The 27,806-nt window shown below is 46.8% G+C and overlaps 1 protein-coding gene across 1 annotated transcript; it reads right to left on the reverse strand.

The window, feature by feature from the left end:
- Positions 1–2,167: 2,167 nt before the first annotated feature.
- On the reverse strand, positions 2,168–27,806 carry C3H8orf74 (chromosome 3 C8orf74 homolog). The gene is made up of 4 exons (XM_078068250.1): positions 27,759–27,806; positions 25,923–26,115; positions 4,768–5,171; positions 2,168–2,407 (listed from the first exon to the last, which is right to left on the reverse strand). The coding sequence occupies exons 1-4, from the start codon at positions 27,804–27,806 to the stop codon at positions 2,168–2,170; spliced, it is 885 nt and encodes a 294-aa protein (XP_077924376.1).

Consider the following 27,806-nt stretch of genomic DNA (forward strand, 5'->3'; position numbering starts at 1 on the left):
CCAGGGGCCCCCAGGAGAACTTCTTGAGGGTAGAAACTTCTAGCACAGGGCTGAGCCCAGTGGAGGATTCCATTGGGAAGGCAGGGCAGGAGAGATTCCTACTTACATCACATGGTAGAGCCTACAACTCTGCTTTTGACCTTGGCAGGAGGGAGAGTGTTTTGTATCTGAGAAGTTTGGTAAGATTCTCAATACCTCTTTGGACAGAGAAAGGAAGTTCCAGGATTTTCTTAACATTGTCATTCATTCATTCATTCATTCATTCATTTGTTCATTCATCCACTCTTCCTTCATTCCCCAAACATTTTTAACATCTACACCTAGTGTGTGGCTGAAACACTAGCTCTGACTCCAATCCTTCCAGGTTAGGGAGAAGAGCTGCCCCTGAATGGGGAGGACAACACCAATAGACCACTTCCATAGCTCAGGGTCCAAGTGGCCTGAGACTGAAAGGGTTCAAAACCTCAGGGGTCCTGTGGGTCTATCTGGACACCAACAGGACAAGGCTGGGACCCTGGGTATGGATGGGATGGTTGAGCCCCCATCCATGTGGCAGAAAGGCAAGGCAAGAAGGAGCTATTAATCCTTTTATAATTGATTGACCGAGTCCAGTGTCAACCACTACTTCCAGTGTCTCCTGGACGTGAGAACAGAGCTTGCAGCCCAGCTTCTTGCCAGGCTGGCCAGGGCGCCTGATTCTCTGCTGCTCCAGCCTCGAGGGTCTCCAGCGTATGGCCCCGGGCAGGAGCAGTGCCCACTTGCCCCTTCCACCTCCCCCCAAACACCCATACATACTCATGCACATGCACGCACACATACTTACAAGCATAAGTACACCCTTGCATGCACATGTGTGCACACATACATACACGTCTCATCCACAGAAGCTGCAGGAGTGTTTTGCAATCCTGGTCAGGCCTGGGCAGGATAGGATGGCAGCTCTCATACTTCCCTCTGGGTCACCATGGTTTCAGCCATACAGATGTGGATGTAAAAAAATGTGAAATATGAATATGTTAATGGATGAGTGAATGAAGGGATGAATAATTTAGGAAAAACTTGGAACTTCCTTCCTCTGTCCAAAGAGGTATGGGAAAGCTTGCAGAACTTCTCAGATATAAAGCACACTCCCTGTGGCATCAAGGTAGGATGGGAGAGTGGGGGAGTGCTCCTGGTGAAGGCTCTTCCCAGCTGGGGGCCTCCTGTCTCCTGGACTTCTGTCAGAGGGTTCCGGGTTGGTGACATGCCCCCACGGGGCTCCTTCTCTCTACTTGAATCCAGCTTGGCCTCCAAAAGCAGGCTGACTTTGCCTGGAAACACATGGAGCCAGGCACACTTTGGTTACAAGACTCCAAAGGCAGCAGCGGCTATGGGTATGAGATGGGTACGGTGCACGGTGGCCCGTCCTGTCATCAACAAGGACATGGGGCAGATGGCAGAGGTGGGCAGAGCAGGTCGCTGGCCTGGAAAGAGGCAGTGAGTGGTAACGTCCTTTCTGCCCTGATCCTGGGGGCCACAGTCCCTTGTCAGTTACATGGCTGCGATAAGCCAACTACTGCAAGATTTGTGCCCCTGTCGCCATGAGGCATGATGCTGTAGGGGAAAGAGCACAGAAGTAAGAGTCAAGACACCTGAGTTCTAGTCCTGATTCTTTCACTGCCTTTTGTGTGACTTTGAGGTAAGTACTCGACCTCCTTGAACCTTGAACCCCTTGAAAAATGGGAATAGCCAAACTTGCTTCATCTCTTTCTTAGGGGAGATGGGACCCTCCCAGGTTAGAATGTTAGCTGGAAGTCCTTCCTAGTGTCTGGTGTCACCCTCACTCTTATCCACTTAAACCCACTGGTGGTGGTTCTGTCTTTAGCGTCTAAACTCAGCCTTAGTCAACAAGTGATGTTTGCCTGCCCATAGAGCACACATTTTGTGCTCAGCGGAGAAAGACAGCTTTCTTCCACCACGTAGGGAAAATCCATTTGGGTTGGATTTTCATGGGGTAGAAGATGGAGAAAGAAAGAAGAGAGAGGAAATCTGGTGACTCTTGTTTTGTTTCTTTTAATCACTAGAAATCTCTGATCTACTGAGTGCTGAGCACATCTCATAATACTTTCAAAATTGTCAGTGGCTTTTCATCAGTCAGAGTCTTCAGTCAATGGACACCAGGGGCTCTCTACTTCTTCTTTGCTTTTGCTTTCTTTCCTTTGTTTGCTTTGTTGAACTTAAAAGATTCATCTTGGCCTGGCTGGCCAGTGATTGCGAGTGGGGAAGGGATAGGAGCATTGAGGTTCAAAGTCTTCTTCTGAAGTTTCAGGTCCAAAATATCAAAAGTTATTTGTATCTCATACTGCAGCAGCTCCTTCAGGCATTCGATCTGGATGTGAATGGCCTCACTGATGAGATTTTCTAACTCCTGGAAGAAATGGAACATGGTTGGTGATCAGGGCTCTGGGGAAGGCTGAGGCCATCTGCAGATACAGTCCCTCCACAGGATCCAATTCTGAACACATTAGCTCCTTTTTCTGTATTCTAGAACTTTCCATTTACCCCACCAGCTCTTTTGGCCACCCATCTCCACTCTACTCTGTGCTCTGAGAGACTGATTTATAAGGGCTGCCTCAATTGGCTACCTTACCTCTGGCTTTAGGTTGAGTTCAGCCAGTGGGAGGCACTGGCAGATCTGAGGCTGGAAAGAGAATGAAGTCTCTTGCTTCCCTCCCGATCTGTTGGCCATGGCTGTAATTCTCTACCTACAGCTACACCTCCTATCCCATGGCCCTCTCCCACAGCTCTCTTTTTGGGTTCCAATGACTTTCTTTCCTTCTCCCTTCAGGCCTACTATGGCAATAACCCTGTTTGAGGGGGTCATTTATTACTAATATTGTTCTGGGCCTATAGGTCAGTCCCATATTCCCCTACCTTCTGATCAATGCATGTTCCCTTTGGATATCATCCCTCTTTTTTACCCTCCTGCACTCATCTCATTCTTACATCTCAAAGTTCTAGTAGCAGGCTTCATCAGAAGGGATAGGGTAAGTTGCTCAGAGAGTGGGCATGTCCCCCAACCAGCCAGCCATGGGAAGAATGGAAACTCAGCCACCATCTGCCATGTTAAACAGGAGACCCTATCTGTCATCTCAATCAGGACTATGGCATCATGGAATCCTGTGTTTCTCCAAATTCCCTGCTCGAGCAGCCAAACAGCAGAGGAGAATTTGTGCTTGTCTTGAGGGTGTTGGGAGACATACTTGGAATATCTGATTGCCTAGAAGATATCTCTTTGAGATCTCATATTTTAACTTAAAAACTCATGCAAAATCTTACATTTGCCCCAGAATAACTCCTTGGTTGTTTTTATATAAAAATAATGTTCTTCCCCTAAGTCCTTGGGGAGGATTGTGCTCCAAGAGGATGCATCATGTTTATCCTATGGTGTTCAGCATCCCCAGCTCAGGCACAAGACCAGAGGCACACAGTGGAGGGGACTCTAGTCCACAAGCTCCACCAGGCAGGGACCAACAGCAAAGTAATGAGGGCTGGCAGGGGAGCTGAGAGGGGCAGGGAAGGACAGCTGTGTGGAGAATCAGGAGTGGGAGGGAAGGCAGCCCCTCACATCTGTGTCTTCATTTACATATTCTAGAGTAAGGTCCCAAGGTCCCACAGAGCAGGTGGAGACAAGCTCTTGCTTAGGTTCTGTTGGGTCCTTCTTTGCTGGACATCTTAATGCACTAAGATTACATGGCAGCCTGATGTGCTATTTCTCTGGAAGACTTGACTTAACCTTAGAAGAGTATCATTTGTTCTGTTGTGTTAATTTCTCTTTAGAGATTTTCCCCACACTTTATATATATTTAAAGGAATACTTCATAGAACCATTCACTCTTTGGCTGACAATTTAGAAACCTTTTGGAACATTTAGGTTCTGGGACTCTCCACCCCCACCCCAGCCCCAATCCCCCCAACACATGCACATAATTGTGTATACACATATGCACACAGTTGTACCTGTGTTCACAGATGATGCGACAGTGATGTTGTAAGTGCCTATGTCTAGTTTAAAAAATAAATTTGGACTCTGCCAGGCCCTTAAGAAGTTGGTTGCCCTGGGGCCATGCTAGTTACCATTTAGTAAAGAGCTGGTCATTGAGACTCTGGCTCCTGGAGCCTCAGTGGTCTTAAGACTGGTCAGTGGGGCAGCCTGATTTCTTAGATCCGTGCCAGACTCTTCTAGATTCTCTCTGACCCCCTAGCCCCACCCCTTTGCCTACCTCAGCATATCACCCACCTTGAGCTATCCCCAGTGGCCCTTCCTTCATCACCTTCCCCCACCCCCAGGCTTCGATGCATGAAGGGCACTGAGAGAATCTGTGGTGATTCAGAGCCTGGGGTCTTCTTTAGTGGAATCTGTCACTAATGAATGTTGCAGTGGAAAGAACTTGGACTTTGGGGCCAGCCAGACCTCAGTCCAAATGTAAACTCTACCACTTGCTAGCTTGGTGACCTTGGATGAGTTAATTAAATTCTCTGACCCTCACTCATCTCATTACGAAAATGGGGACATGAATTATACCTCACAGAAATATTTTGTGAAACATGCACACAAAGCCTGTGGTCCATGCTCAGTGACTGTCTGTCCCCTTCTGCCCTATCCCATGTGTGCAGACAAAGGGGTCCTGTCTGTGAGTCTGACTCCAGCTGCCATGTTTTCTTGGTAGGAATGGGCATTTGTATGTGGCAGGTTAGCATCCTCCCACCTCGCAGACACAGCCTTACCTCTCTCTTCAGAACCTGGCTGGGCTGCTTGGGAACCTCTGAGAATGTTCTCTGTAGCTTGTGCTCCTGTTCTAGGTGCAACGCTTCCTTCAGGAGCAGCATATTTGTGTGTTTCTGCACCTCAGCCATACTGAGCTCCGCCACCTGTTGCTCAAGCTGCCAGATGTCCCTGTCCATGCCCTCAGCCAGAGGGAGGGGCTGGGGTGGTGCACACACTTCCAGGTGTGTGACGGTCAGGTTGACTTCCTGGTCCTGGCCCAGGACATACTGGTAGAGTTTGTAGTGGCGGATAAAAGTGTTGTGGAAGTAGTCGCAGAGGGCCAGCAGATGAGTGGTGTTGAACTGTCCCTGGTAATCTCTGAGTTTGTTCCCCAGGATTGTCACAGCCTCAGTGATGGAGCAGCCTACGGGCACAGAGGGGTCAGGCATTGAGTGTGAACAGAGGTAAAGCTGAATTGATAGCTGATCAATATAGGTTCTGAACCCAGGTCCTATGAACCCAGAGCCCACATCCTACCAGCTATTCTATATTACCATTTATTAACTCTTAAAAGCTATGCAGTGTATCACATTTCCCCTTTTGCCTTGGCTTCTAGGAAGCTCAGCACCAATTTTGTGTAGTAACTTATATTTACCTCACTTTTATAGGATTATCCCCCTCTTTACCTATACTTTTACTTTTAACTCTCATTTTAAAGGTTTACTTCAGCTGTGCTTTATATTGTTTCCACTTCAAACCCTTTGGAAAGGAGATGAGGGTGTAAAAAAGGGATTCTGGTAAGAGTGGATCATGAGATGACTAGAGAGACAGATGTCTAGGCAACTGTTATTCTGGAGATATGTGTCACAGAGTTAGGCAAATATTGTTTGTATCATGCAAAGATCCACTCTGGAGTTACACCTTGGGCAATGCTGTCCTGAGCAAACCATCTTCTCCCATCCCCTCCCATTCACTCCTTTTGCTCGCAACTCCATCAAAAGCTCGGGGTAGTGTTGTGGTTAAGGAGGCAGGACTCTTCCTAGCATATGATTGCGTCTTAACAGAGTGGGTGGCTCAGTAAAGGGTCATGGCTAAAAGATGTGTATGCTCTGGTGAACAGACATAATGCAGAGAGAGAAGCAAGATGAGGGACAGAGAAAGAACATGCACCAATGTAAGGATACCTGGGTCCTCACACAGACGCCATCCCTGAAGTGCACTGTAAACTCAGTCAAGTGTCTCTTGCTCCCTGACTCAGTGTCTACATCTGCAGAATGGGAGCTTGGGCCAGCTGACCACCAAGTCACATGCTTTTGGGAATTCCACAGTGCATCTAATGAAGATAGAGACCAAGCATTGGATGCAGGGAGCCTGGCTTTCCTCCTGGAGTGGAGGCCCAACCTGTGTGTAGATCCCTCTCCTTGTGTCTCCTGTATGAGCCCCCCATGGAGCCCTAGAAGAGTCTTCCACCTTTCTGGCCAGAGGGCTCCATGCTCCTTTAGAAGAGGCAGTCTCAGTCTTGCCCACATGGTTGTTTATAAAGTCCTCCACACCCCACCCCCATTGTATGTTCATTTTGGCTCCTCACTCTTAGCTCTGTGAGGGAATATTTACCTTAAATCTCCCCAGAGTACTGAGATGGTAGGGCATCACAGTCTTAGAAAAATAGTGGTAGATGGAGCACTACTCCACTTTGAACCTCATTAGAATGTGCTGGGAATTGTCACTTGGATGTAGACTTCAGTCTCCTGTGGAAGGGATGAAGAGAGGCCTCTCCACTGTGCAGAACTAAAGGTTGGCAGGCTGTGTTTTGCCCTTCTTTCAAGGCAAATCAGCAGGCTCAAAGGCCCAAGAGAGTGCTTCTGTTTCAGAGTGGTGTAGAGGGAGGGTTTGGAGGCCTGAGACAGCTCTGTCCCTTTCTAGCTGTGACACTTGGGCCTTCATTCCCACAGATGTAAAATGGGGGATAATTATATTTAGTTGAGAGGATTGTTATGAGGATAAAATGGGATGATATGTCCAAGTGCCCTGCACAGAGCCTGCTACAAGGTAGTAATAAATGCTGTAGGAAAAGAAGAGTTTGTTTCTGCCCTGTGAGAAAAGTTTCTTCTAGCCACATCTATATTTCCTTCCTTCCATCTCTCCATCTATTCATCCACCCACCCATCTATCCACCCATCCTTCTATCCATCCATCCATCCACTGATCCACCCATCTATCCACCTACCCACCTACCCATCCATCCAAGATTAATTTGTCAATTTTTACTGAGTGCCTAGGCACTCAGTAGTGCCTTAATTACTAGGCACTATGCTAGGTCTGGCAATACTATGATAAATAAGACACATCCCTTGCCTTCAAAGTGCTCACAGGAGAGACACATAAGTAAATGTTACATGTGTAAAGAGAAACAGAATCAGGTGAAGAGGAATGTTCAGTTGAGGACAGGGATTCCCTGCTGAGAAGATAATCCATGAGCTACATCTCAGAGGCCTAGTGGGACTGAGCCAGTAAAGATAGTGAGGGAGGCACTTCTTGGGTACAGCTTGAATGAGAGCATTGGGGCAAGAAGCTGCATGGCATGGGTGGAGAACAAGACTGGGTTTGTTGTTGTTGGCACTGAAAGATGGAGGCAGAATATGGTAAGCATTGAATGGAGAAGTAGGTGGAAAACAGATGGGAGGGCCTTGGAGGTTGCATTCAGAATCCGGGGATTGGCACTGTAGGCAGTGCAGGGTCTGTTCAGTGTTGGAGACCCTCTAGTTGAGCCCCTCTAGTTTATAGGGAGGATTGGTGGGGGTAGGGTGGTCCGGGAGGTGTCAGTGAGAAGCCGGCACCCTGGGAGTGAGGACTACGTCCACAGCCAGGAAGGGCATCCTAGACCAAGGCCTGGCACAAGGGTATACAGGGTATGGTGGAAAAATAGGGGAAGGCCAGCATGTCAGGCAGGAGCAGCGGGAGAAGGGGAAAAAGGAGGACCATGATCTGACTCCTGTTGTGGAAGGGGCATTGTTTTAACAACACCACCCTTAGGCTGAAACCAAATTCCTCCCATGGGGGCTTAGGAGGCCCAGCACGGCCAGGCCGCTACCCACCTCCCAACCTCATCTAGAATCCAACTTCACCTCTCACCCCAATCTTCCCTATAAACTAGTTATTTACTGTATGAAGCAAAAGTTGAAAGTTAAGTTTACTGAAAACAATTTTAAAAAATTATTTTTGTAAATTTTTTTGTCAAAGAAATGGCAGCTTTGCATGACATTTTAAGATTTGATTGCATTGCTATTATCATTATGTATCTATATAAATTGCTTCTTTGAACATGTAATTTGATAGTTACAATTTACATAAGTAAATAAATTACATTAAAAATTACTTAGAAGGTACAGTTGTAATGTTAAGTTAGATGTTGACAGCTTTTTATTTTTAAAATTTTTTTAAAAGATTATTTATTATTTGAGGGAGAGAGAAAGAGAGCATGAGTGGGGGGGGGTAGGGAGGGGCAGAGGGTGAGGGAGAGAGAAAATCCCCAAGCAAACTCTCCGCTGAGTGTGGAGCCCAAAATGGGGCTAAATCCCAACCCAAATCAAGAGTCAGATACTTAACCAACTGAGCCACCCAGGTGCCCCCATTAATACCTTTAAAATTTTCAATTTAAAAATTTTAGTCATCTTTTTAAAAAATTTTTTTAAATTTTTTAAAATTTAAATTCAATTAGCCAAGGTATAAGTACATCATTAGTTTTTTTATATAATGTTCAATGATTCATTAGTTTAACTGAATTAAATACAAAGAATAAGCTTTATGTATGTATAAAGCAGATGTACATACAATATGTAATCAGAATATTTATGATGTTAAAATTTGAAAGAGGTGGATCATTAGGGAAAAATGTCTAAAATGCCTCCTCAGTATGATCCAGCAATTCCACTTCAGAGTATACACCCGAAGGAAATGAAATCGGGATCTTGAAGAGCTAGCTGTACTCCCATGTTCATGGCAGCATTATTCACACTAGCCAAGACACCGAAGTGTCTGTCGATGGATGAATGGTTAAAGATATTGTGAGATATATAGATATAGATATAGAATATATATAGAATTCTATTCCATATCTATAATATATATAATATCTCTCTCTATAGAGTATGTATAGAGAATATCTTCCTGTATACATAGAATATTACTCAGTCTTAAAAAAGAAGGAAATCCTGTCATTCCCAACAACATGGATGGACCTGAAGGACATTATGCTAATTGAAATAAGCAAGACACAGAAAGACAAATGCTGCATCATCCCACTTACATGTGAAATCTAAAAAAGTGGAACTCACAGAAGCAGAGAGTAGAATGATGGTTGCCAAGGGCTGGGGGGAGGAGAAGTGGGGAGATGTTGGTCAAGGAGTATGAAGTTCCAGTTACGCAGGATGAATAAGTTCTGGAGATCGACTGTACAGGATAATGCCAAGAGCTAGTAGTACTGTTTTGCATATTTGAAATTACCTAGGAGAGTAGACCTTAAATGTTCTCACTACAAGTAAAAGTGGTAACTGTGTGAAATAACTAATTAGCCTGATTGTGGTAATCATTTCACAATGTGTATGTATATCAAAACATTACATTGTACACTTTAAATATTTTTCACTATTTTTATTTGTCAGTTATACCTCAATAAGGCTGGGGGTATTTCTCACAGAAAGTATTCAGAAAATAAAGTGGCTTCTAGGGGAACGGATAATGGAAAGAAAGGAGATGTGGCTTTAACGTGCTGCAATGTGCAATGCCCTTTTTCCCCATGTCCTGCTTTGATTCTCAGAGCTTCTCACCTGTGTCACAGAGACCCAGCGGGCACAGGAACAGTGGCCCACGTGTTCCTTGGCCCATCTCTCACGCTGGGAACTATCTGGCCAGGCATTTGATCCTGGGGACCCCTTCATTCCTGAACTTGTGTCCCAGGTCAGCAGTCGGGAGGGGCCCAGGGCCAGTGGGAGCCCTGTGTTCCATAATCACTTGGAGCTGTCCAAAAATACAGACCCCTCCCCACCACACACACACACACACACATCTCAAAAAAGGAAATGTTGACTCCAGGGTGGGGCTGGCTTGGGAATGGCTGCTCCTCAGTTATGAGCCAGATTGAGCCCAAAGAACTCAGACGCTGACACGCAGGGAGTCATGACATGCCCAACTGGTAGAAGCCAAAGCCCCCAGATGCTCCATTCTATTGAGTGACCTTTACACATGGCACCTGTCTTCAGGACCTTAGTCCCCTCAGAGGTCACATGGCCACTGGGTCCCTTCCTGCACAGGTATAACCTTTGTGCTGCTCGGATTTGGTGGGCCTTTTGTTCTATTCTTTTTTTGCTTTTGGAGAGGACACAGAATATGACATAGACTATACAAGTCTGCATTGCTTTTTTAATAGTGCTCATGTACATTACATAATGACATAATGAGAGTTGAAGACTCCTCTAAAAGCAACACGCAGGCAAGTGCCCCAAAACTGGGCACCGAAGTGGGGAGAGGAGGAAGGGGAAATGTGAGGAGATGGGGTAGGTGCTCGCATGGGGAAAGCATCCTGACCCAGGAGGTTGGGGGGCCAGGAGTCACGGAGGGCTTCCTACAGAGAGGACACTGGAGCCCAGAGTGGAAGAAGGGGGAGGTTGGCAGGAAATGGTAGAGAAGGGCGCTCCCAGAGAAGGGACCGCAGGGATAAAGGCTGGAAGCATGTGGGCATGTGCATGATCCACATGGCTCAGAGTTTCTGGGAGAAAAGCTGGAGTCTGGGGGACTGGCCTGGGGGGACAGAAGGGCTTGGTGTCTTCAGTTTGCAAAGGGCAATCTTGTGTAGGTCACGTGAAAGAGCTGGACTTCAAAACAGAAGCTGGGCTCCTCAACCAGAACTCATGGACCCCAAGGACCTCCAAGGATGGGCCTCGGGGCTGACTGGCACCTTCTGAAATTGCATCCAGAATTTCACATGTACTTTTTTTTTTCCCCCCTGGGGAGCGTGTACGTAGAAAGAATCATCACATTTCTGAAAGGAAATGAAGAACTGTGACCGAGAGCTGAAGAGCCACTCAGAGGTCTTAAGCCGAGAAGGGGGAGGTCAGCTGAGTATTTCAGAGGCATGGTAGTGGTGTGCGGAGGATGGCAGGTATGATCAGTAAAGGAATCTCAGAGGCTAGGAGACCAGGGTGAGGTCATTGGTTTCTGATAATCAAAGCCAGACTCCAGGTTGGTGTAGAGGCGACTGTGTGTGAAATTTGTGAGGTGAATCATTGCATCTTCTCTGGGCTCCATGGAGCCAAACGAACATACTGGCAAGTGCCCTGTCCCTCCTTCTGCCTGGCCTGGCAGTCCATGGGGCTGGGATCCCCTGCATCTTCCAGACGTGGACGGCCACAACTGCCTGGTTTGTCAAGGCCGGCCCCTGATCTTCTCTATTTGGCTCCCGGCACAGAGCCCAGGTTTGAATCAAGAAGTCTGAGGGCTGGGGCACCTGGGTGGCTCAGTCAGATAAGCATCTGCCTTCAGCTCAGGTCATGATCTTGGGGTCCTGGGATTGAGCCTCAAGTTGGGCTCCCTGCCCAGTGGGGAGCCTACTTCTCCCTCTCCCTCTGCCACTCCCCCTGCTTGTGCTCGCTTGTGCTCTCTCCCCCCATCTCTCTCTCAAATAAATAAATAAATTCTTAAAAAAAAAAAAAAAGGAGGTCTGAGGGTCCAGTCATGTTGAGTGACCTCAGCAAATGTTGGCAAGTGCTCCCAGCTACCTGTCATCCTGGCAGGTTCCCTGTTATGGACATGAACTATGGCCTTAGCCTTAAAGTCATAAAGCCCAAATATGGACTTCATCCAGGGTCACTGGAGAAGGAGTCCCTGGGTTGGATTCTAACTTCCAGTCCCAACATTCTTTTGACCAGCTCCGGTTTTCAGCAAAGATCATCCCAAGCTGGCTCATAAGACACACTTTCTTGGCCCTCAGACCATTCTCCTTTTGCTGCAGGTTGAGGAGGTTCCGATGACTCAGAAACTCAAGGATTAAGTCTCAGAGAGAAGCCTCTGGCTGCCGGGGGACAGATCTGTACGTGCAAGTTGCTCTTCAATAACAGGGAGTGGCCTTCATTTGCATTGGCTGCTGGGAACTTCCTGAAGACAGTCCCCAAACCCCTGGAGGCCAGCACCTGCACAGGGACGCAGGCATGGGAGTAGAGGAGAGCAATGGGCAGGGAAAGAGCGGGGGTGGGGTGACAACACCGGATGCTCCAGAATCAGGGCAAAAAGGCACTGGGCTTGGACCAGCCACTGTGGGTGCCCTCCTCCCATTGCCCCTCATATGTGGGGTCTGGGGCTGGGTGAAAGGAAGGGAGATGTGCTACATCCCAGAAGGGTTGGGAACAGTGAAGAGGTGCTGCTCCTTCTGGGTGGGAGTGAGGGGGAGGATCCAGGTGCCACCGGTGCCCCCTGACAAACCAGTTTGGTGGCCCCTGCCTTGGCTCGAAGAGGAGGAACCAAGTCAGGCTGCGGCCTGGCTGGCTTACCTTTCTGAACACCTACCAGGGCTGGCCTGGGATGGTGGGAAGCAGACAAAAGCACAGGACTCACATCTCCACCCCCATTCTCCTTCCTTGTGTGCTGTCCCCTGCACTCAGGGGACATCTCTCTGCTCATGGTAAGGTTCTGCCAAACTCATTCACACCAAGGTGCCAACAACAGTGACAGCTCAGAAAACAGGGTATGCTTTCCTTGAGGCAGTAGAGGACTCTTGTTCGGGGAGTTTCCACTGGGCCCTGTGTGTCCTGGGTCATCTCAGGCTCCACTCAACCCCTCCTAGCTCTGTGAGGCAAGTGTAGGCACTTTACCCGTGAGAGAAACTGAGGCTCAAGGAGTCAAGGGATTTGCTTAAGGACACATAGGTGGTGGGGTGGGGAAGCCAGAATTCAAACCCCAGCCTGACCCAACCATCCACTTCCAAGCAGCCATGGGCTTTCTCTGTAGACCCTTGGAGGTGGACACTGGAAGGGGTCCCCAATCCTCTCCGTCACGGTTTTCCAAAGGATGTTCTGCAATCAGTATTATATAGAAATGAATGCTCTGCAGCCAGAGACCTTGAAGATATGTTGGACCAAAAGAAATTAAACAGAGGCCTTAATAGCTAGAGGGCTCGGCAAATGGCAAAAAAGGGTTGAGCATATGCAATATTTCTCAAATTTATTTGAGGCAAATAGTCTCTCAGACCAAGGAGCGTATTTTGGCAACTATTAAACTAGTCTAGTCCTCTCCTGCTAGAGATGGGAAACTTTCAGGCCCCTTTCTGCCTTCATGAATCTGACTGTTCTAGATACCTCACGCAAGTGCAATCCTACCGTACGTGGCCTTTTGTTGCTGGCTTATGTCACTTAGCATAATGTCCTCAAAAGTCATCCAGAATTTCCTCCCTTTGTCAGGCTAACATTTCATTTTATGCATACATCGCATTTTGTATATCCATTCACCTGCTGACAGACATGTGAACCCATACGAAAGGGTTGCTTCTGCCTTTTGGCTGATACGAACAATGCTGCTGTGAACATGGGTGGACACATAACTGTTCAAGTCCCTGTTTTCAGTTCTTGGGGAGTTTATACCCAGAAGCGTCATTGCTAGGTCACATGGCAATCCTATGTTTAATTTTTTGAGGCACTTTCCTACTATTCTCCTGCCTAGTAGGTGTTTTGTTTTTGTTTATAAAATAAACCAATAGTCACATTAAAGAAAAAACCTACCCCAACAGCAGGATTAGAAAGATTTTGTTGACCTTGTAAAGATTTCCTCACCGTTCACTCTCCTGGGACTCCAAGGGTAAATATAGGGCCATGTATTTTAGGCTGTCATGGGCTTTTGCTGAAACTCTTCTCTTTGCTCCCAGTGGTCCCCCAACCTCATCTGCTTAGCACAAGCACCCCCTCACTGTTCCTCACCCCCATTCCTCAAGAAGTTGATGTGCTTTTTTTTCATTAAAAAGGAAGTGTTTTTATTTTTTAAAGTTTTTATTTAAATTCCAGTTAGTTGACATACAGTGTTATATTAGTTTCAGGTGTACAATATAGTGATTCAACACTTCTATACATCACCCAGTGCTCGGTGCTCATTGCAAATGCCCTCCTTAATCCCCATCACCAATTTCCCAACCCCCACCTACCTCCCCACAAGTAACCATCAGTTTGTTTTCTATAGTTAAGAGTCTGTTTAAGAAGTTTGCATGCTTAATGCTAAATAGCTTTGGCAAGAAGAACGGACTCTGGGGCCAGAAGATCTCAAGGTTATTGATGGCTCTGCCCTTTACTGTGTGATAATTTGCAAGTTACCTAAACTCTCTGAACCTCAGCTGTCTCATTGTGAAATGGGTACAGAGTACCCACCCATCTACAATTTCTGTGAACATTAAAGAGATGATCTGTGAGGAGAGCTCAGCACATAGGGACGGCTGAGTGGATATCCCATCTTCCCCATCCCCTAGCACAGTGCCCTGGTAATGTTTGCTGGAGAATGGCTGAGTGAGTTGGGTGGATTAGACTGATTCAGGGAGGAAGCTTGGAGGGCCGAACAGAAGTCTTCAGGCAGAAGGCTCAAAGAGACCCATTTCAATTCAGCAGCAGGAAGAACTTTCTAGAAGAAAGAGTTTTATTAGTGGAGCAGTCTAGTCTTGAGTGAGGAGGCTTTTGGCTGGGGAGAGGATTCTTGAATAATGTGTGTGTGGTAGTGTTGGTGGGGCTTGAGTCAGGTGATTTCTTGGGTCCCTTTTTGATTCTAAGAAGTTATGGTGATTTCCATAGAGCTGACAGTCTTCCATAGCCACATCTAAGGGTGCTGTGGGTGCCTCGTGGCCAAGCTCTGCAGCTGTCTCAAGTTTACTGAAGGGAGTCCTGACTTTGGATCTTCATCATCATCCTTGTCATCATCCCTGAGTTGAAAATGACTAAGTAATCCCATGGTCTCAGGGACACGGGACTGTACCTAGAGTTAAAAATAGACTATTTCATACCCGTGCCTTGTCCCTTCTGATGTTGGGGGGCTCTGAGACTGACCAGCCTGTCCAGCTGACTGGTGAAGGACATGGGAAGTTAGAGGTAGAGTGTGAGGTCACTCCAAAGGGCCAGAGGTCAGCTTTGAGGGCACCAGTACCACCTGCCCACACACAGGTGGCACATCTGGGCCAGAACACATTAGCTAAAGGACACAGCTCCTCTTCTCAGCTGGGCCTGCACCACCCATCACCTTGGAGCCATCCTGCTGGGGGGCAGGATCCCAGGTGTATGCTGTAACTCCAGGTGACCCAGTTAGGAGCTCCGCCCCCAGGTGTTCCACACCTGCTTCTTCCAGGTGCTCAGCTCTTGCTGCATGCCAGCAGTGTCATTCCACTCACCACGGGGTGCTCTCTTGGGCTTCATGCTCCTCAGACCCTCATGTGCCCCTTGACCAAAGATCCCTTTGGTCAAGATGGAATGTCACACGACAGGACATGTGCTCTGCTGTCAGACAGACCTGGGTTCAAATCCCAACTCCATCTACTGGAGGTGTGACCTGGGCCAAGTTACTTCAACTCTCTGGGCCTCAATTCCTCATCATTAAAATAATGTCTATGATGCAAGATCACAGTGAGGATTATAGATGCTACATGTGAAAATGCCAAGATTGTAGAGTCCTCACTGTTCCTCCCTCTACAGGATATATGTCCCTCAGGGAAGGCTGAGGGAGGTTTCTATGGCATAGTCTTGATTTCTGGCCTACTAACAGTCTCATCTGGAGCGCTGTGACCTTAGTGTATGGGCTGAGCTAACAGTGTCCCCCATAATTCATATGTTGAAGTCCTAACCCCCTGTGCTTCTAGATGGGACTGCACTTGGAAATAGTCTTAAAAGAGATAATTCAGGTTAAATGAAGTCATGTGGGTGGCCCTAATCCAATATGACTGGTGTCCTTGTGAAAAGAGGAGATTAGGACACACACACACAGGAAAGGCCATGTGAGGTGCACAGGGAGAAGGTGGCTGTCTACAAGCCAAAGAGGGAGGCCTCAGAAGAAACCAACCCTGCTGATACCTTAATCTCGACTTCTCCAGAACTGGGAGAACATAAATGTCTATTGTTGAAACTGCCCAATCTGAGGTACTTTGTTAACGGCCCCAGCAGACTGATTCGCTCATGGAGCTATCTCTGAAAGGGCAGTTGCCCATTTGTCCCAAGAAATGCTCTCTCAAGATTTCAATCAATGGCATTGTGGAAGCTTCCACTCTCCAGCAACAAAGAAGTTGCTGCCAAAGCCCCTCCTCAGGGTCTAGTGGGAGAGGCATGGGTTTCAGGCCACCCTGGAGAAGGCTGTTGGAGAAGCTACTTTCCAAGATGAGTGAAGGTGCATTTTCTCTTGGCTTGGGCTGATCCTGAATCCCTGGAGGCTCTCCGATGTTGGGTGGGTACTCAGGGGCTGGTGGAGTAGACCCTGGGCATGGCCACGAGTGTTCTGGTAGGAAGAGCTTGTGCAGAGTAGCTTGGGGGCAGTAATGCCTCCTGCCAGCCCCAGGCTGCTGGGAGCAGGTGGTGTGGCTGCCTTCTATCCTGTGGCTGCCAAGATGACATTTCCTGGAGAATCAGGAGTGGCCATGGATGGAACTACAGATAGGGTGCTATGACCCACTGGGGACCCCCCTGGCTACCTCATGCCTCCACCAACTTGTCATCAAGGCCCACTTCCTCACAGGAGGGCCCTCACCGGGCCCCAGGATATGGAGCCAAGCCAGAAGGAAAGAGGTTCTTCTAGCCCAGGTGTGTAGGGAAAGCACCAGAGAGTGAAGCCTGAGGCAAGAGAGTCTGTCCCCCTCCCACCTCTCACATGCAGCAACATGCCAGTCAGAGATAGGATACGCAGGGCCTTCTGGGTACCCCAAATCTCTGCCACTCCTGGATGCAAAGTTGGAGACCGCAGCGTTCCCATATGCCCCAACACCTCTCTCCTCTCCTTTACCGGAGACTCAACAGGGTGTGCAAAATCTGCCCACTTCCTGCGATTTCTTCCCCATTAGGATGGAGCTGGCAGCTAATTGTTTCTCTGTGCTGTGCCTGGTGACTTCACTCCAGGCCCCATGGACACAGCAGGGTGGGATCTGCCCAGGGCTTCCTGCAGGCTGGCGGAGGAGGTGAGGTCGACAGGACTCTCTCTTTTGGCCTGCGGTTGAGACCAGAACATCCTGGTGAGCCAGGACAGAATCAGCTTGTGCTTTTGAATAAAGGGCAGCACTTTCCCTCCTGGTACCAAGGCCTGATTGGGCCAGGAGATAAGCTGGGCTGGCAGCAGTCCTGTCAAAGCTCTGAATCACTGTTGTACAAACATAAGCCTCCTTAAACACTATCTGCCACCTTTGTTATCTAGTATGCAAACAGAACTCAACCATCCTTAGCCTCAGATTAACAACAACAACAACAACAACAACAAGAATCCCCGGAAAAGCTCCCTTCCAAGAAGAGTGACAGTCTACTGTGGATATTAGCTGAAACAGAAGCTTGCATGTGAGCTGGCCAGCCAGGGGGACCCCACTGTCTGCATCCTGCACCCCACCACTTGTGATAGATGGGATGTGTATCCCTGAGCAGGGGCAGGGTGGGATGTGAGATGGGAAGGGCTACAACTCTTTCGGGACCTGACCTGTTGTCTTACCAGCTTTTCCTGCCCCTTGCTGCCCGGATCCCCTAACAAGGGTAGTGAACAGACGCCTTCCCCCTCATGCTGTTGGGCAGTGGCACATCTTCACATGCGTGAACGTGGGGCTGATGCAGGAGGGTCTGAGACTGGCTCTGGGTGGCAAAGTCTGGGGCCCTGGAGGGTGTGGGAGTGTGAGAAGGCCCTGGGCTCTGAGATCAGCACAGGGGGCATCTCAGAGGTGGTGGACAGCATAAGTGCACAGGGCCTTGACAGGGACAGGTTGAACAGAGAGAACATTTGGAAACACCCTCTGGAAGATGGAGCTGATGTCAGAGGCCCTTTTGTCCAGCTGGACATTGGCTCAGTTGGCCCCCACTGGGGTTAGGTCCCAGGTTAGGAGGGGAATTTACCCAAAGCTGATAGGCATAGGAAGAAGCAAAGGATATATGGGCCAACTCCTGAGAGAATGTGGTCTAGACCTAGGTAGTGTGGCTCAAACAACACCAGGCGGGAGAGAAAGGGAAGATCAAGTTTGGGTCGGGAATTGGGTAGAATGGGATCAGAACTAAGTCAGTAAAGGCAAGGGTTTGGGAAACAAAGCCAAGAGGAGCAAACCAGGCACCCTCAATGAACAGTGATGAAGGGTTGCCTCCTGCTACAGGGGTAAGACCTACATTTCTAGACAGACAGTGGAGCCCATGGGAGTGGCTGAAACACCTGAGGAATGGGTATCATAACAATGGCCAACCAATTGCACATTCACAGGGCTTCCTATGTACCAGTCACTGTTCCAAGTGCTTTACATAAATGAACTCATCTAATCCTTGCAATAATCCCATGAAGTTGGTGCCATTCCTGTCCTCATCTTGTCCTCACAGTCATCTGAAGCACAGGGAGGTTAAGGGACTCTCAGAAGGTCACATAGCAAGGAAATGGTAGACCAGGATTTGACCCAGGGCTCCAAGAATGGTGAGGACCAGTCCAGCCTGAGACTGGGGTTGACTGTAAAGTGAGGAGGAAAATCCCAGGGAAGAAGGAGGCTTCAGCTGAAATTCTATTCCCTGTCTCCAGAGTACTGATGAACTTGTTCATGCTCTTGCAAGTGTCCCTGTACTGGATTTCTGAGAAACACTGTGGGCATGGCTGCCATGGAGACGCCATCTGGGCCAGGCTGACCATCTTCAGGAGCAACAGGCATCATCCTGAATGGCATTATGGGGGGCCCAAGGTGAGCAGGACCTAGCTCAGGAAGCCTGGTTCTACTGTGGCTCTGTATCCATGGGTGCTCCCACCACACCCCATTGCCAACTCCCTGCAAACCACAGCCAGCCTGGTATCGCTCTCAAGAGTCGGTGCTCACAACGAGTCAGTTATCTGGGAGTGGAGTTGGAAACAGTCTTGTCTGCCTCTTTCTCACCTCCCTACTTCCCAAACAAGTCTGCCAGTCTCCTTTACCTCCTCGGCCTGCCTCTGGCTGAAGTGCCAGCCCCTTGGCTCTCAGCGCATTGTCCTGCCCCACTCCCTGTGTTGCAGTGTCAGCTGGGTTAGTGTTGGCATCTGAGGAGAAAGGGCCTCGGATGGTCTCTGCTAACCTTGGGAGGGAGTTGATGCTGCTTCTGGACATGTGGAGGCTGATCCCTACTGGGTGCTGCATCAACGTGCATGCAGCCACATCTTATCGTGCCATCTCTGAACCACATCACTCTCTCAAGTCTTGGGTTTTTGTCCCTGCAGTCCCCTCCTAAGAATAACAGCTAACTCTCACTGAGTCCTTACTAGGCACCAAATGCTACGTTATGGGCTTTATGTATGTAACCTCATTTAATCCTTAAAACAATCCCAGGAAGTGGGTGTTCTTGCTTTTTCCATTTTTTTCAATGTGTAACCAGAGGCTCAGAGGTGATGTGACTTGCCCAGGACCATACATCCAGTAAGGGACTGAACTAGGATTGGAATGTTCCCTTTGAGTGCTAAGCCTCCTGATGGATCTGTCTTCAGTGAGTCAGATTTCAGCATGAGGGGCCCACCCAAGAGCTTGTTCCTATTCAGTGTTTGTACCAACCATGCTTCTCAAATTTTGAGGTGATTTAAAGGTAAGAGGAAGAACTTGTAAGCTGGAGAGCCCAGGATTGAGATTTAAAAGATGGCAGGAGAAAGGAAAGATGGCCAACACTGACAAGATGGAGTCAGTGGGGACAATTGTAAAGTCTTGCATGTACAATCAAAATTGCCATTGCACAAGGGCAGGATGGGAAAAATGGTTCCCATGTGGGACTTCCTTCCCAATATAAATCAATGTGACTTTGATGTTGATAAAATAAACGTACCTGTAGGTTATATAAACAGGAGCATCATCACCAGGACAGAGGAGGTGATAAAATCCCTAATAATTTCACTGATCAAATTGCAGACTGTTTTGTGTTTGGATTTGGATGACGTATTTTAAGAAAAATATTGACAAACATAAGGATGCTCAGAGAAGGGCAGAAAGAGGGCAATGGTGGGGAGGTAGGGGGAAAGGGTCTATGGAAATGATGCTATATTAAGAATGACAAAAATAACTGGGGTTGTCTAGTCTAAATGTAAAGACATGATAGTCACATTGTATAAACATCATGAAATATCTGCAGGGCCTGCATTCTGGTTCTAGAGGACAGATTTTGAGCATTCGAGTAAAAGGTGCAGAAGGCAGATGTAGCTAGATATATACAGGAACTTCCAAATGACAGGAGTGGTTGTACAAAAGAATGAATTGCCTCAGAAGGAGGGAGCACCCTGTTGCTTGGAGGGTGTCAGCAGAGACAGGAAGAACCTTGTGGGCTGGTTGACGGGGCTCCCTGCTGTAGAGGGAATTAAGCTTCCAGATCACCAAGTGTCCTTCCAACTGCAAGATTTTAGAAGTCCACAAGTCATAGCTAGGCTGTGCTGGCAAGTTATGCGATAACCAGAAAACCTGTATGATCTAATCTCTGAGTTTGAAGTTGGGTTTGCATCATCATTGACTGTTTTTCACGGACTCAGCCTGTGGAAGGCTCTGATGGAAACTTGAAAGAGCCCGAGTTCCCACCTGCTTGGGGCTGACATTCTTCTTCCTGCTCGTCAGTGTTTGTTCTGGCCATGAGCCACTGTAGAGCTCAGCTGACAGGGTTGAACTCTGGTACCTGTGCATTGCTGTGAGCAGCAGGGAGCAGGACCTAGAGGGATGCCAGGAAGGACCCAGGGGTGGGGGTTGGGTGGGGGGCTGGGGTGGCATGAAGTTTCCCAAGGATCTCTGAAGCCAACCCAGGAGCAATGCCATGTCTGGCTCAAGCCTTCAGACCGGGATCACTGGTTTGGAGGAGAGAAGTGGAAGGAAGGGCACATGAGCAGTGCAAGAAATAAAAGAGGCTGATCCACATGCCCACAAGATGTGTGATTCAGTGCCAGCCACTAAATGTCTTGAAACAGAGGAGTGATGGGATTTTATTTGTGCCTGAACAAAATCACTGTGCTGGTCAGTGAAAGGATGCAGTACAAGATTTGAAAGCAGTGGGCTGGTCAAAAGATGGAGGTGGGTTAGAAACAGTGGTGGACAAGGAGCTAGTGAAAAGTGGTGAGATTAGGGAGGGACATCAAGGTACGACTGCTCAGACTGGTGGGTGAGTTCTGGGCACATAAGGGATGCAGATATCATGTATAAGGAACAGGGCATTGTGTGTCCTATTTGTATGGCAGCTGTTATGCTACACGTTAAAACAATATTATACTTAAAAATATTTCGAAATAAAGAAATACAGAAAAGTTCCAAAAATAGTACATAATCAAGGCAGTGTGGTATTGAAAAAGAATAGACAAATAGATGAATGGGGCAGACACAAGAGAGAGTCCAGAAATAGACCCACACAAATATAGGCAACTGATATTTAACCGAGGAGCAAAGGCAATACAGTGGAGCCAAGATAATCTTTTCAACAAATGGTGCTGGAACAACTGGACATCCCCATGTAAAGAAATGAAATCTAGATACAGACCTCACTCCCTTCACAATAATTAACTCAAAATGGATCACAGGTCTAAATCTAAAATACAATACAATTAAACTTCTAGAAGATAACATATAAAAAGCCTAGATGAGCTTGGGTTTGGTGATGACTCTTTTAGATACAGCACAAAGACACGGCCCATGAAAGAAGAACTGATAATTTGGACTTCTTTAATGGGACTGGAGGAGATTATGCTAAGTGAAATAAGTCAAGCAGAGAAAGTCAATTATCATATGGTTTCACTTATTTGTGGAACATAAGGAATAGCGTGGAGGACATTAGGAGAAGGAAGGGAAAAATGAAGGGGGCGGGAATCGGAAGGAGAGATGAACCATGAGAGACTATGGACTTCAGAAAACAGACTGAGGGTTCTAGAGGGGAGGGGGGTCGGGGATGGGTTAGCCTGGTGATGGGTATTAAGGAGGGCACGTACTGAATGGAGCACTGGGTGTTATACGCAAATGAATCATGGAACACTACATCAAAAACTAATGATGTAATGTATGGTGATGAACATAACATAATAAAATAAAATAAAAAATTTTAAAATTTCTGCAAAAGACATTGTTGAGAAAATGAGAAGACAAGCCACAGACTGGGAGAAAATATTTGCAAAAGACACACTTGATAAAGGACTGTTATCCAACACAGACCAAGAACTTCAAAAAATTCAACAAAAAGAAAACACCCTGCTTGAAAAATGGGAAAAAACTTAACAGACACCTCACCAAATAAGCATACGAAAATGTGATCCACATCATATGTTTTCAGGAAAAGGCAAGACACCACTACACAGCTATTAGAATGGCCAAAATCCACAACACTGACAACACCAAATGCTGGTGAGGTTATGGAGCAATAGGAGCTTTCATTCATTGCTGGTGGGAATGCAAAATGGCATAGCTACTTTGGAAGACAATTTGACCGTATCCAACAACACTAAACATATTCCTATCTTACGGTCAAGCAATCTCATTCCTTGTTATTTACCCAAAGGAGTTGAAAACTTATGTCTACATAAACACCTGCACACAGATATTTATTGCAGCTTTAAATTGCCAAAATGTGTAAGCAACCAAGATGTCCTTCAGTAGATGAATAGATACATAAACTGTGGTGCATCCAGACAATGGAATATTATTCAATCCTAAAAAGAAATGAACGGGGTGTTATACACAAACAATGAATCATGGAACACTACATCAAAAACTAATGATGAAATGTATGGTGATTAACAGAATATAATAAAATAAAAAAAAGAAATGAACTATCAAACCATGTAAAGACATGAAGGAAACTTCAATGTATGTTACTAACTGAAAGAAGCCAATATGAAAAGACTGTATGATTTTAACTATATGACATTCTGAAAAAGCCAGAAGTATGGAGATGGTAAAAAGCAGTGGTTGCTAGGGGTTGGCGGAGAAGGAAGAATGAATAGATGGATCACAGAGGATTTCTAAGGCAGTGAAACTATTCTATGTGATACTTTAATGGTGGATACATGCCATTATATGTTTATTGAAATCCATAGAATGCACAAAACCAAGAATGAACCCTAATATAAACTATGAACTTTGGGTGATAATGATGTGTAAAGGTAGATTCACCAATTGTAACAAATGTCCCACTCTGGTGGGGGATGTTGACAGTGGGGGAGGCTGTGCATGTGTGGGACAGGATTTCTGTGGGAAATATCACATGTGGAATTTAAACCCTCTGCTCTATTTTCCTGTGAGCCCAAAGCTATGCTAAGAAATAGTCTACTAAAGAATAGCATAACTGAAGCCATAAAACTCCTACAAGAAAACAGGAGGAAACCTCCTTGACATGGGTCATGACCATGACTTTTTGGATATCATACCTAAAGTATAAGCAACAAATCAAAAATAAACAAGTGGGACTGCATCAGAGTAAAAATCTTCTGCACAGAGAAACTAATTACCAAGAAAATAAAAAGGCATCTTATGAAATACGAGAAAATATTTGCAAAGACGTATCTGATAAGGTGTTAATATAAGGAACTCATACAACTCAATAGATAAACCCCAAATAATCTAATCAAAATGGGCAATGGATCTAAGTAGGCATTTTCCCAGAGAAGATATTCAAATGCCCAATAGGTCATGAAAACAGGCTCAATCTCACTCATCACCAGGGAAATGCAAATCAAAACGACAATGAGATATCTCGTCACATGTTAGAATGGCTAGTATCAAAAAGACAAGATATAAAGTTGGGGAGGATGGGGAGAAAAGGGAACCCTCATGCACTGTTGGCGGGAATGCAAATTGGTGCAGCCACTGTGTAAAACAGTGTGGAGTTTCCTCAAAAAATTAAAAATAGAGCTACCCTATGAGCCAGTGATACCACTTCTGAGCATATATGCAAAGAAAGTGAAATCGCTGTCTTAAAGAGAGATCTGTACGTGCGTGTTCGTTCCGGCATTATTCACTGCAGCCAAGCCATGTAAACAACCCATGGCCCAGCAGTGGATGAATGATAAAGAAAAGATGATATTTTTCAGCTGTAAAAATATTACTCAGCCATAAAAAAGAAGGAAACCTTTTGCAACAGCATGGATAAACCGTAAGGGTATCAAGACAAATACTGTAGGATCTCACATGTGGAATAAAAAAAACAAAAAACAAAAAACCAAAAACTGAACTCATGGAAATGAAACAGACTGATGGTTTCCAGAGGTAGGTGGGCAAAATGGATGAAGGTGTTCAAATAGTACAAACTTGCAGTTATGAGATAAATAAGTCCTGGGAGTTCATGTACAGCATGGTGACTGTAGTTAACACAACTCTGTTGTATATCTGAAAGCTGGTAAGAGAGTAGATCTTAAAAGTTTTCACCACAAGAAAAAAATTGTAACTACCTGAGGTGATGGATATTAACTCAACTTACTTTGGTAATCATTTTGCAATATGTACATATATCACATCATTACGTTGCACACCTTAAACTTATGCAATGTTATATGTCAATTATATCTCAATAAAACTAGAAAAAACATAGTACAAAGAAATTTTTCCCAAACTACTTAAAGAATAAGCAGCCCACAAAATGCCCCATCATCAGATTGCTTTCATGTACGTTACCCAAACACGGCATTCGTAACTACCACCATCAGAATTGGGGGATCACCCTTGACACACCACTGTTGCTTAATCTCCAGACCTCATTCGAGTCTTCCCAGTTGCCCCTTATATACATCCTTCATAGCAAAAAGGACCCAAACTGAGGCCACATGTCATGTTTAGTGGCCACATCTCAGTGTCTTTCAGTTTAAAACAGCTCCTCTGTCTTACCTTGGCTCTCAGGACCTTAACGTTTTTGAAGCTCACGGGAGAGGGACTTTGTTCAGTGCCACTAATTTAATGCTTTCTTGTGATTAGATAAGGTTCTGAGTCTTTGCTAGAACCATCACTGAAGGATGCTGCGTTCTCCATTTGCATTCTACCAGGTGGAACATGATTCTCAATGTGTACTTTTACTGATGACATTGACTTGGATCATTTGATGAGGGAGGTGTCTGCCGGGCTCCCTCGAATAGAAGTATTCTTTCCCCCTTTGTGATCAGTAAGAATGTTGTGGGGAGGAAGTATGTAAATATCCTATTTCTCATCAAGCATTCACCTACTGGTTTTAGCACTGATTGATGATTCTTGGCTGAGTGTTACTATGATGTGGCCAAAGAGGGGCTGTTCCAGATATTTGCTTAATGAATGAATCTGCAGCTCACAGCCCAAGAGGTGGATGGGTGTGAACACATTCCCTTGTGCTATGGGGTCATAGGGAGAGATGGTCTTTCTCTTCTCATGAAGCCAGGGCAGGGGTGGGAGAGATGAACCCTCTATAAACTCACTTGACTGCTTTTACCCCATCCCTGCCAGCAAGCTGAAGCCTGCAAGGATTCCTCCAAGACATTCAGCAGACCAAAACCTGATATGTGGAACAATTTGCAGTCTTTCAGGGATGCAATGGGGAGTCAGAGAAGAGTTTTAAACAGAGGAGTCATGTGTTTAAGTAAAAACAAAGCGAAACAAAACAAAAATTATGAATCTTGGCCCTTACTTCCTTCCCTGAAATAAAATCTGACTCCACTCTGAGCCTACTCTCAGCCAGGTGCCCCAGAGGTATTGATCTGATAATGAGAGTCATACTAAAGTGTAAATGACTGACCAAGAGACAAACACTCTGGCTGCTGTGTGAACAGCTTGGAGTAGTGCAAAATTTTCAGCTAGGGAGATGAGTAAAAAGATCCAGGAAGGACATTCAGTTTGCTTCACTTTCCAGAAACCTAGACAGGAACCTTGTTTCCAAGCATGTGAGGATGCTAAATGTCGGAGAAAGAAAGGAAGGGGCTCCCAGCTCCTCAGAGGGTTCCTGAGGCTAATGACCGCAGGGGCGTCCTGTGCCCCCCCATTCCCCAGCAAGCCTCGCTGACTTCTGCTCCAGATGCCCCATACCTTTGGTTTCCTTGAGCAGCTCTTCTGTGAACTTGACCACCTTGGCCACTTCCACCCATGGGAAGCCTTTGCCCACTGCAAAGATGATGCTTTCGTAGAGAGTATCCAGCAGAATGCTTTGGCGGGAGTCTCTCACTTCATCAAACTCCTCCCAGTTCAGCAGTCTCCGTAGATGCTCCCTACCTTTTGGTTTCTGCAGGGCATGACATGAGGGATGGAGAGTGAGACTGAAGAATCAAGATGCCATCCTCACTGGGCAAACCACTACTGGGGTCTTCACAGGACTCCCCATCGTCCTGAAGAGTGACCAGGAATGTGGGTATGCCTGAGCAGAATTATGCTTTCATTTCTGGACAGCTTTTCCTCCCCTTTCTGGGAATGTGCTCTTCTTTCTAGCACCGCTCCTTCCTCTGAGAGTTCTCATGCTAGTCACTGCAGCTTCCAGGTTTATATGCCTCCAACAGGCTTCAAGTCCTGACTTACGGTCCCTCCTTCCTCTTCCTTAAAACAAAATTTGACTTCCCTCTGAGTCTGTTCTCAACTAGCTGCCCCAGAGGCATTGATCTGATATGAAATTCATGCTAAAGTGTAAATGACTGCAAAGAAGCTTGGTAAGGCTATGCTTTTGAGAAGGACTATGTCTTACTTGGTGAAAATTCAGGCACTTTAGCAGACCAGCATGGGAAGCTTGATCAGAGTCCTAACTATAAAACTCCAATTCACCTAAGTGTTTGTCTGGCCCTTCCAGAAAAGTTTTTATAGAACGTTAACAGATGTAGGAGAAGCAAGTGCCTTTTAAGAGGGGGTAAGACAAGGTGTGGTATGAAGTGGAGACCCACCAAAAATGGGAGTGCTGCTTCTCTGGGGTGAGGGGAGGCTCTGGCTGGGGGAACTCCTGTAGGGGAACTGATGACAGAATTGCTGCCAGGGATGTCCAGAGCCCTGTCCTCATCCCCCAGAGACTCCTTTCTCACCACCTGACCCAGGCAGCCCTTCCCTGCAGCACTCACAGATCCCCAGGTTGGTGTCTGAGGGGACAGCTGGCTGGGAGATCTAGAGCAGCTGGTGAAAGCACATGCCCTACCTAGGGTGGGGAAGGAGGCCCCACCAAGAAAGCCTTTGCCTGGTGCCTGCCCATCAGCTCATGGCTGCAGGTCAGAAGCTGATCTGTGCATATAGTCACATGGGGTCCTCTTGCTTGAGCTCTACAGCAGTGCCTTGCCACCCCTCTGTGGACAGCCCTGCTCTGGAAGGAGCTTGCAGAAAGCTCCAGGCCCTGCTGTTGGGTCCTCATTATTACATAGCCGCCCCCACCACCACCCTTGCTCATGTCTTTCAGCCTCAGAATTGGCTCTGAGAAGTCAACAAAATCTGCCCCCAGCCTGCATTAAAGCAACAACCCTCTTCCCCCCACCCCACCCCACAACCACACACACACAACCACACATGTTGGCATACAAGCCCAAAGGGCTCACAGGGCCCTGAGGCTCTCTGGTGAGAGGTGGCATCCCATGGTGACCAGCCCCAGGGACCTCCCTGGTCCTCCTCAGAGTAGAGGAAGGCACAGTGTCTTTGTGCTCATCTCCTCCTTCGCTCCAGTCAGGCTCTGTCCCTGTAGGAGGAAATAGTCTCTTAGCTCCAAAGGCTGGTAAGCCTTTGGCCTGGCATTCCAGCTGGCACACACTGATTGGGGGCCTCACAGGTGGTGTGTTGGGAAAGGAGTCACGTCCAAGGTGTCTATCTGAGGAAACACCATTGAGGGGCCACTTCTCACACACACCTTACCGTTACATCAATCTGAGCAAACTCCTTTTAAAAGCTGTCTTTTCTTTTCACCTGAAATTGGAAGACTTTTTTTACTCCCTGGGGTGTTAAGAGTGCCAT

The sequence above is a fragment of the Halichoerus grypus genome, chromosome 3, assembly GCF_964656455.1.
Source record: "Halichoerus grypus chromosome 3, mHalGry1.hap1.1, whole genome shotgun sequence".
Taxonomy (NCBI): domain Eukaryota; kingdom Metazoa; phylum Chordata; class Mammalia; order Carnivora; family Phocidae; genus Halichoerus; species Halichoerus grypus.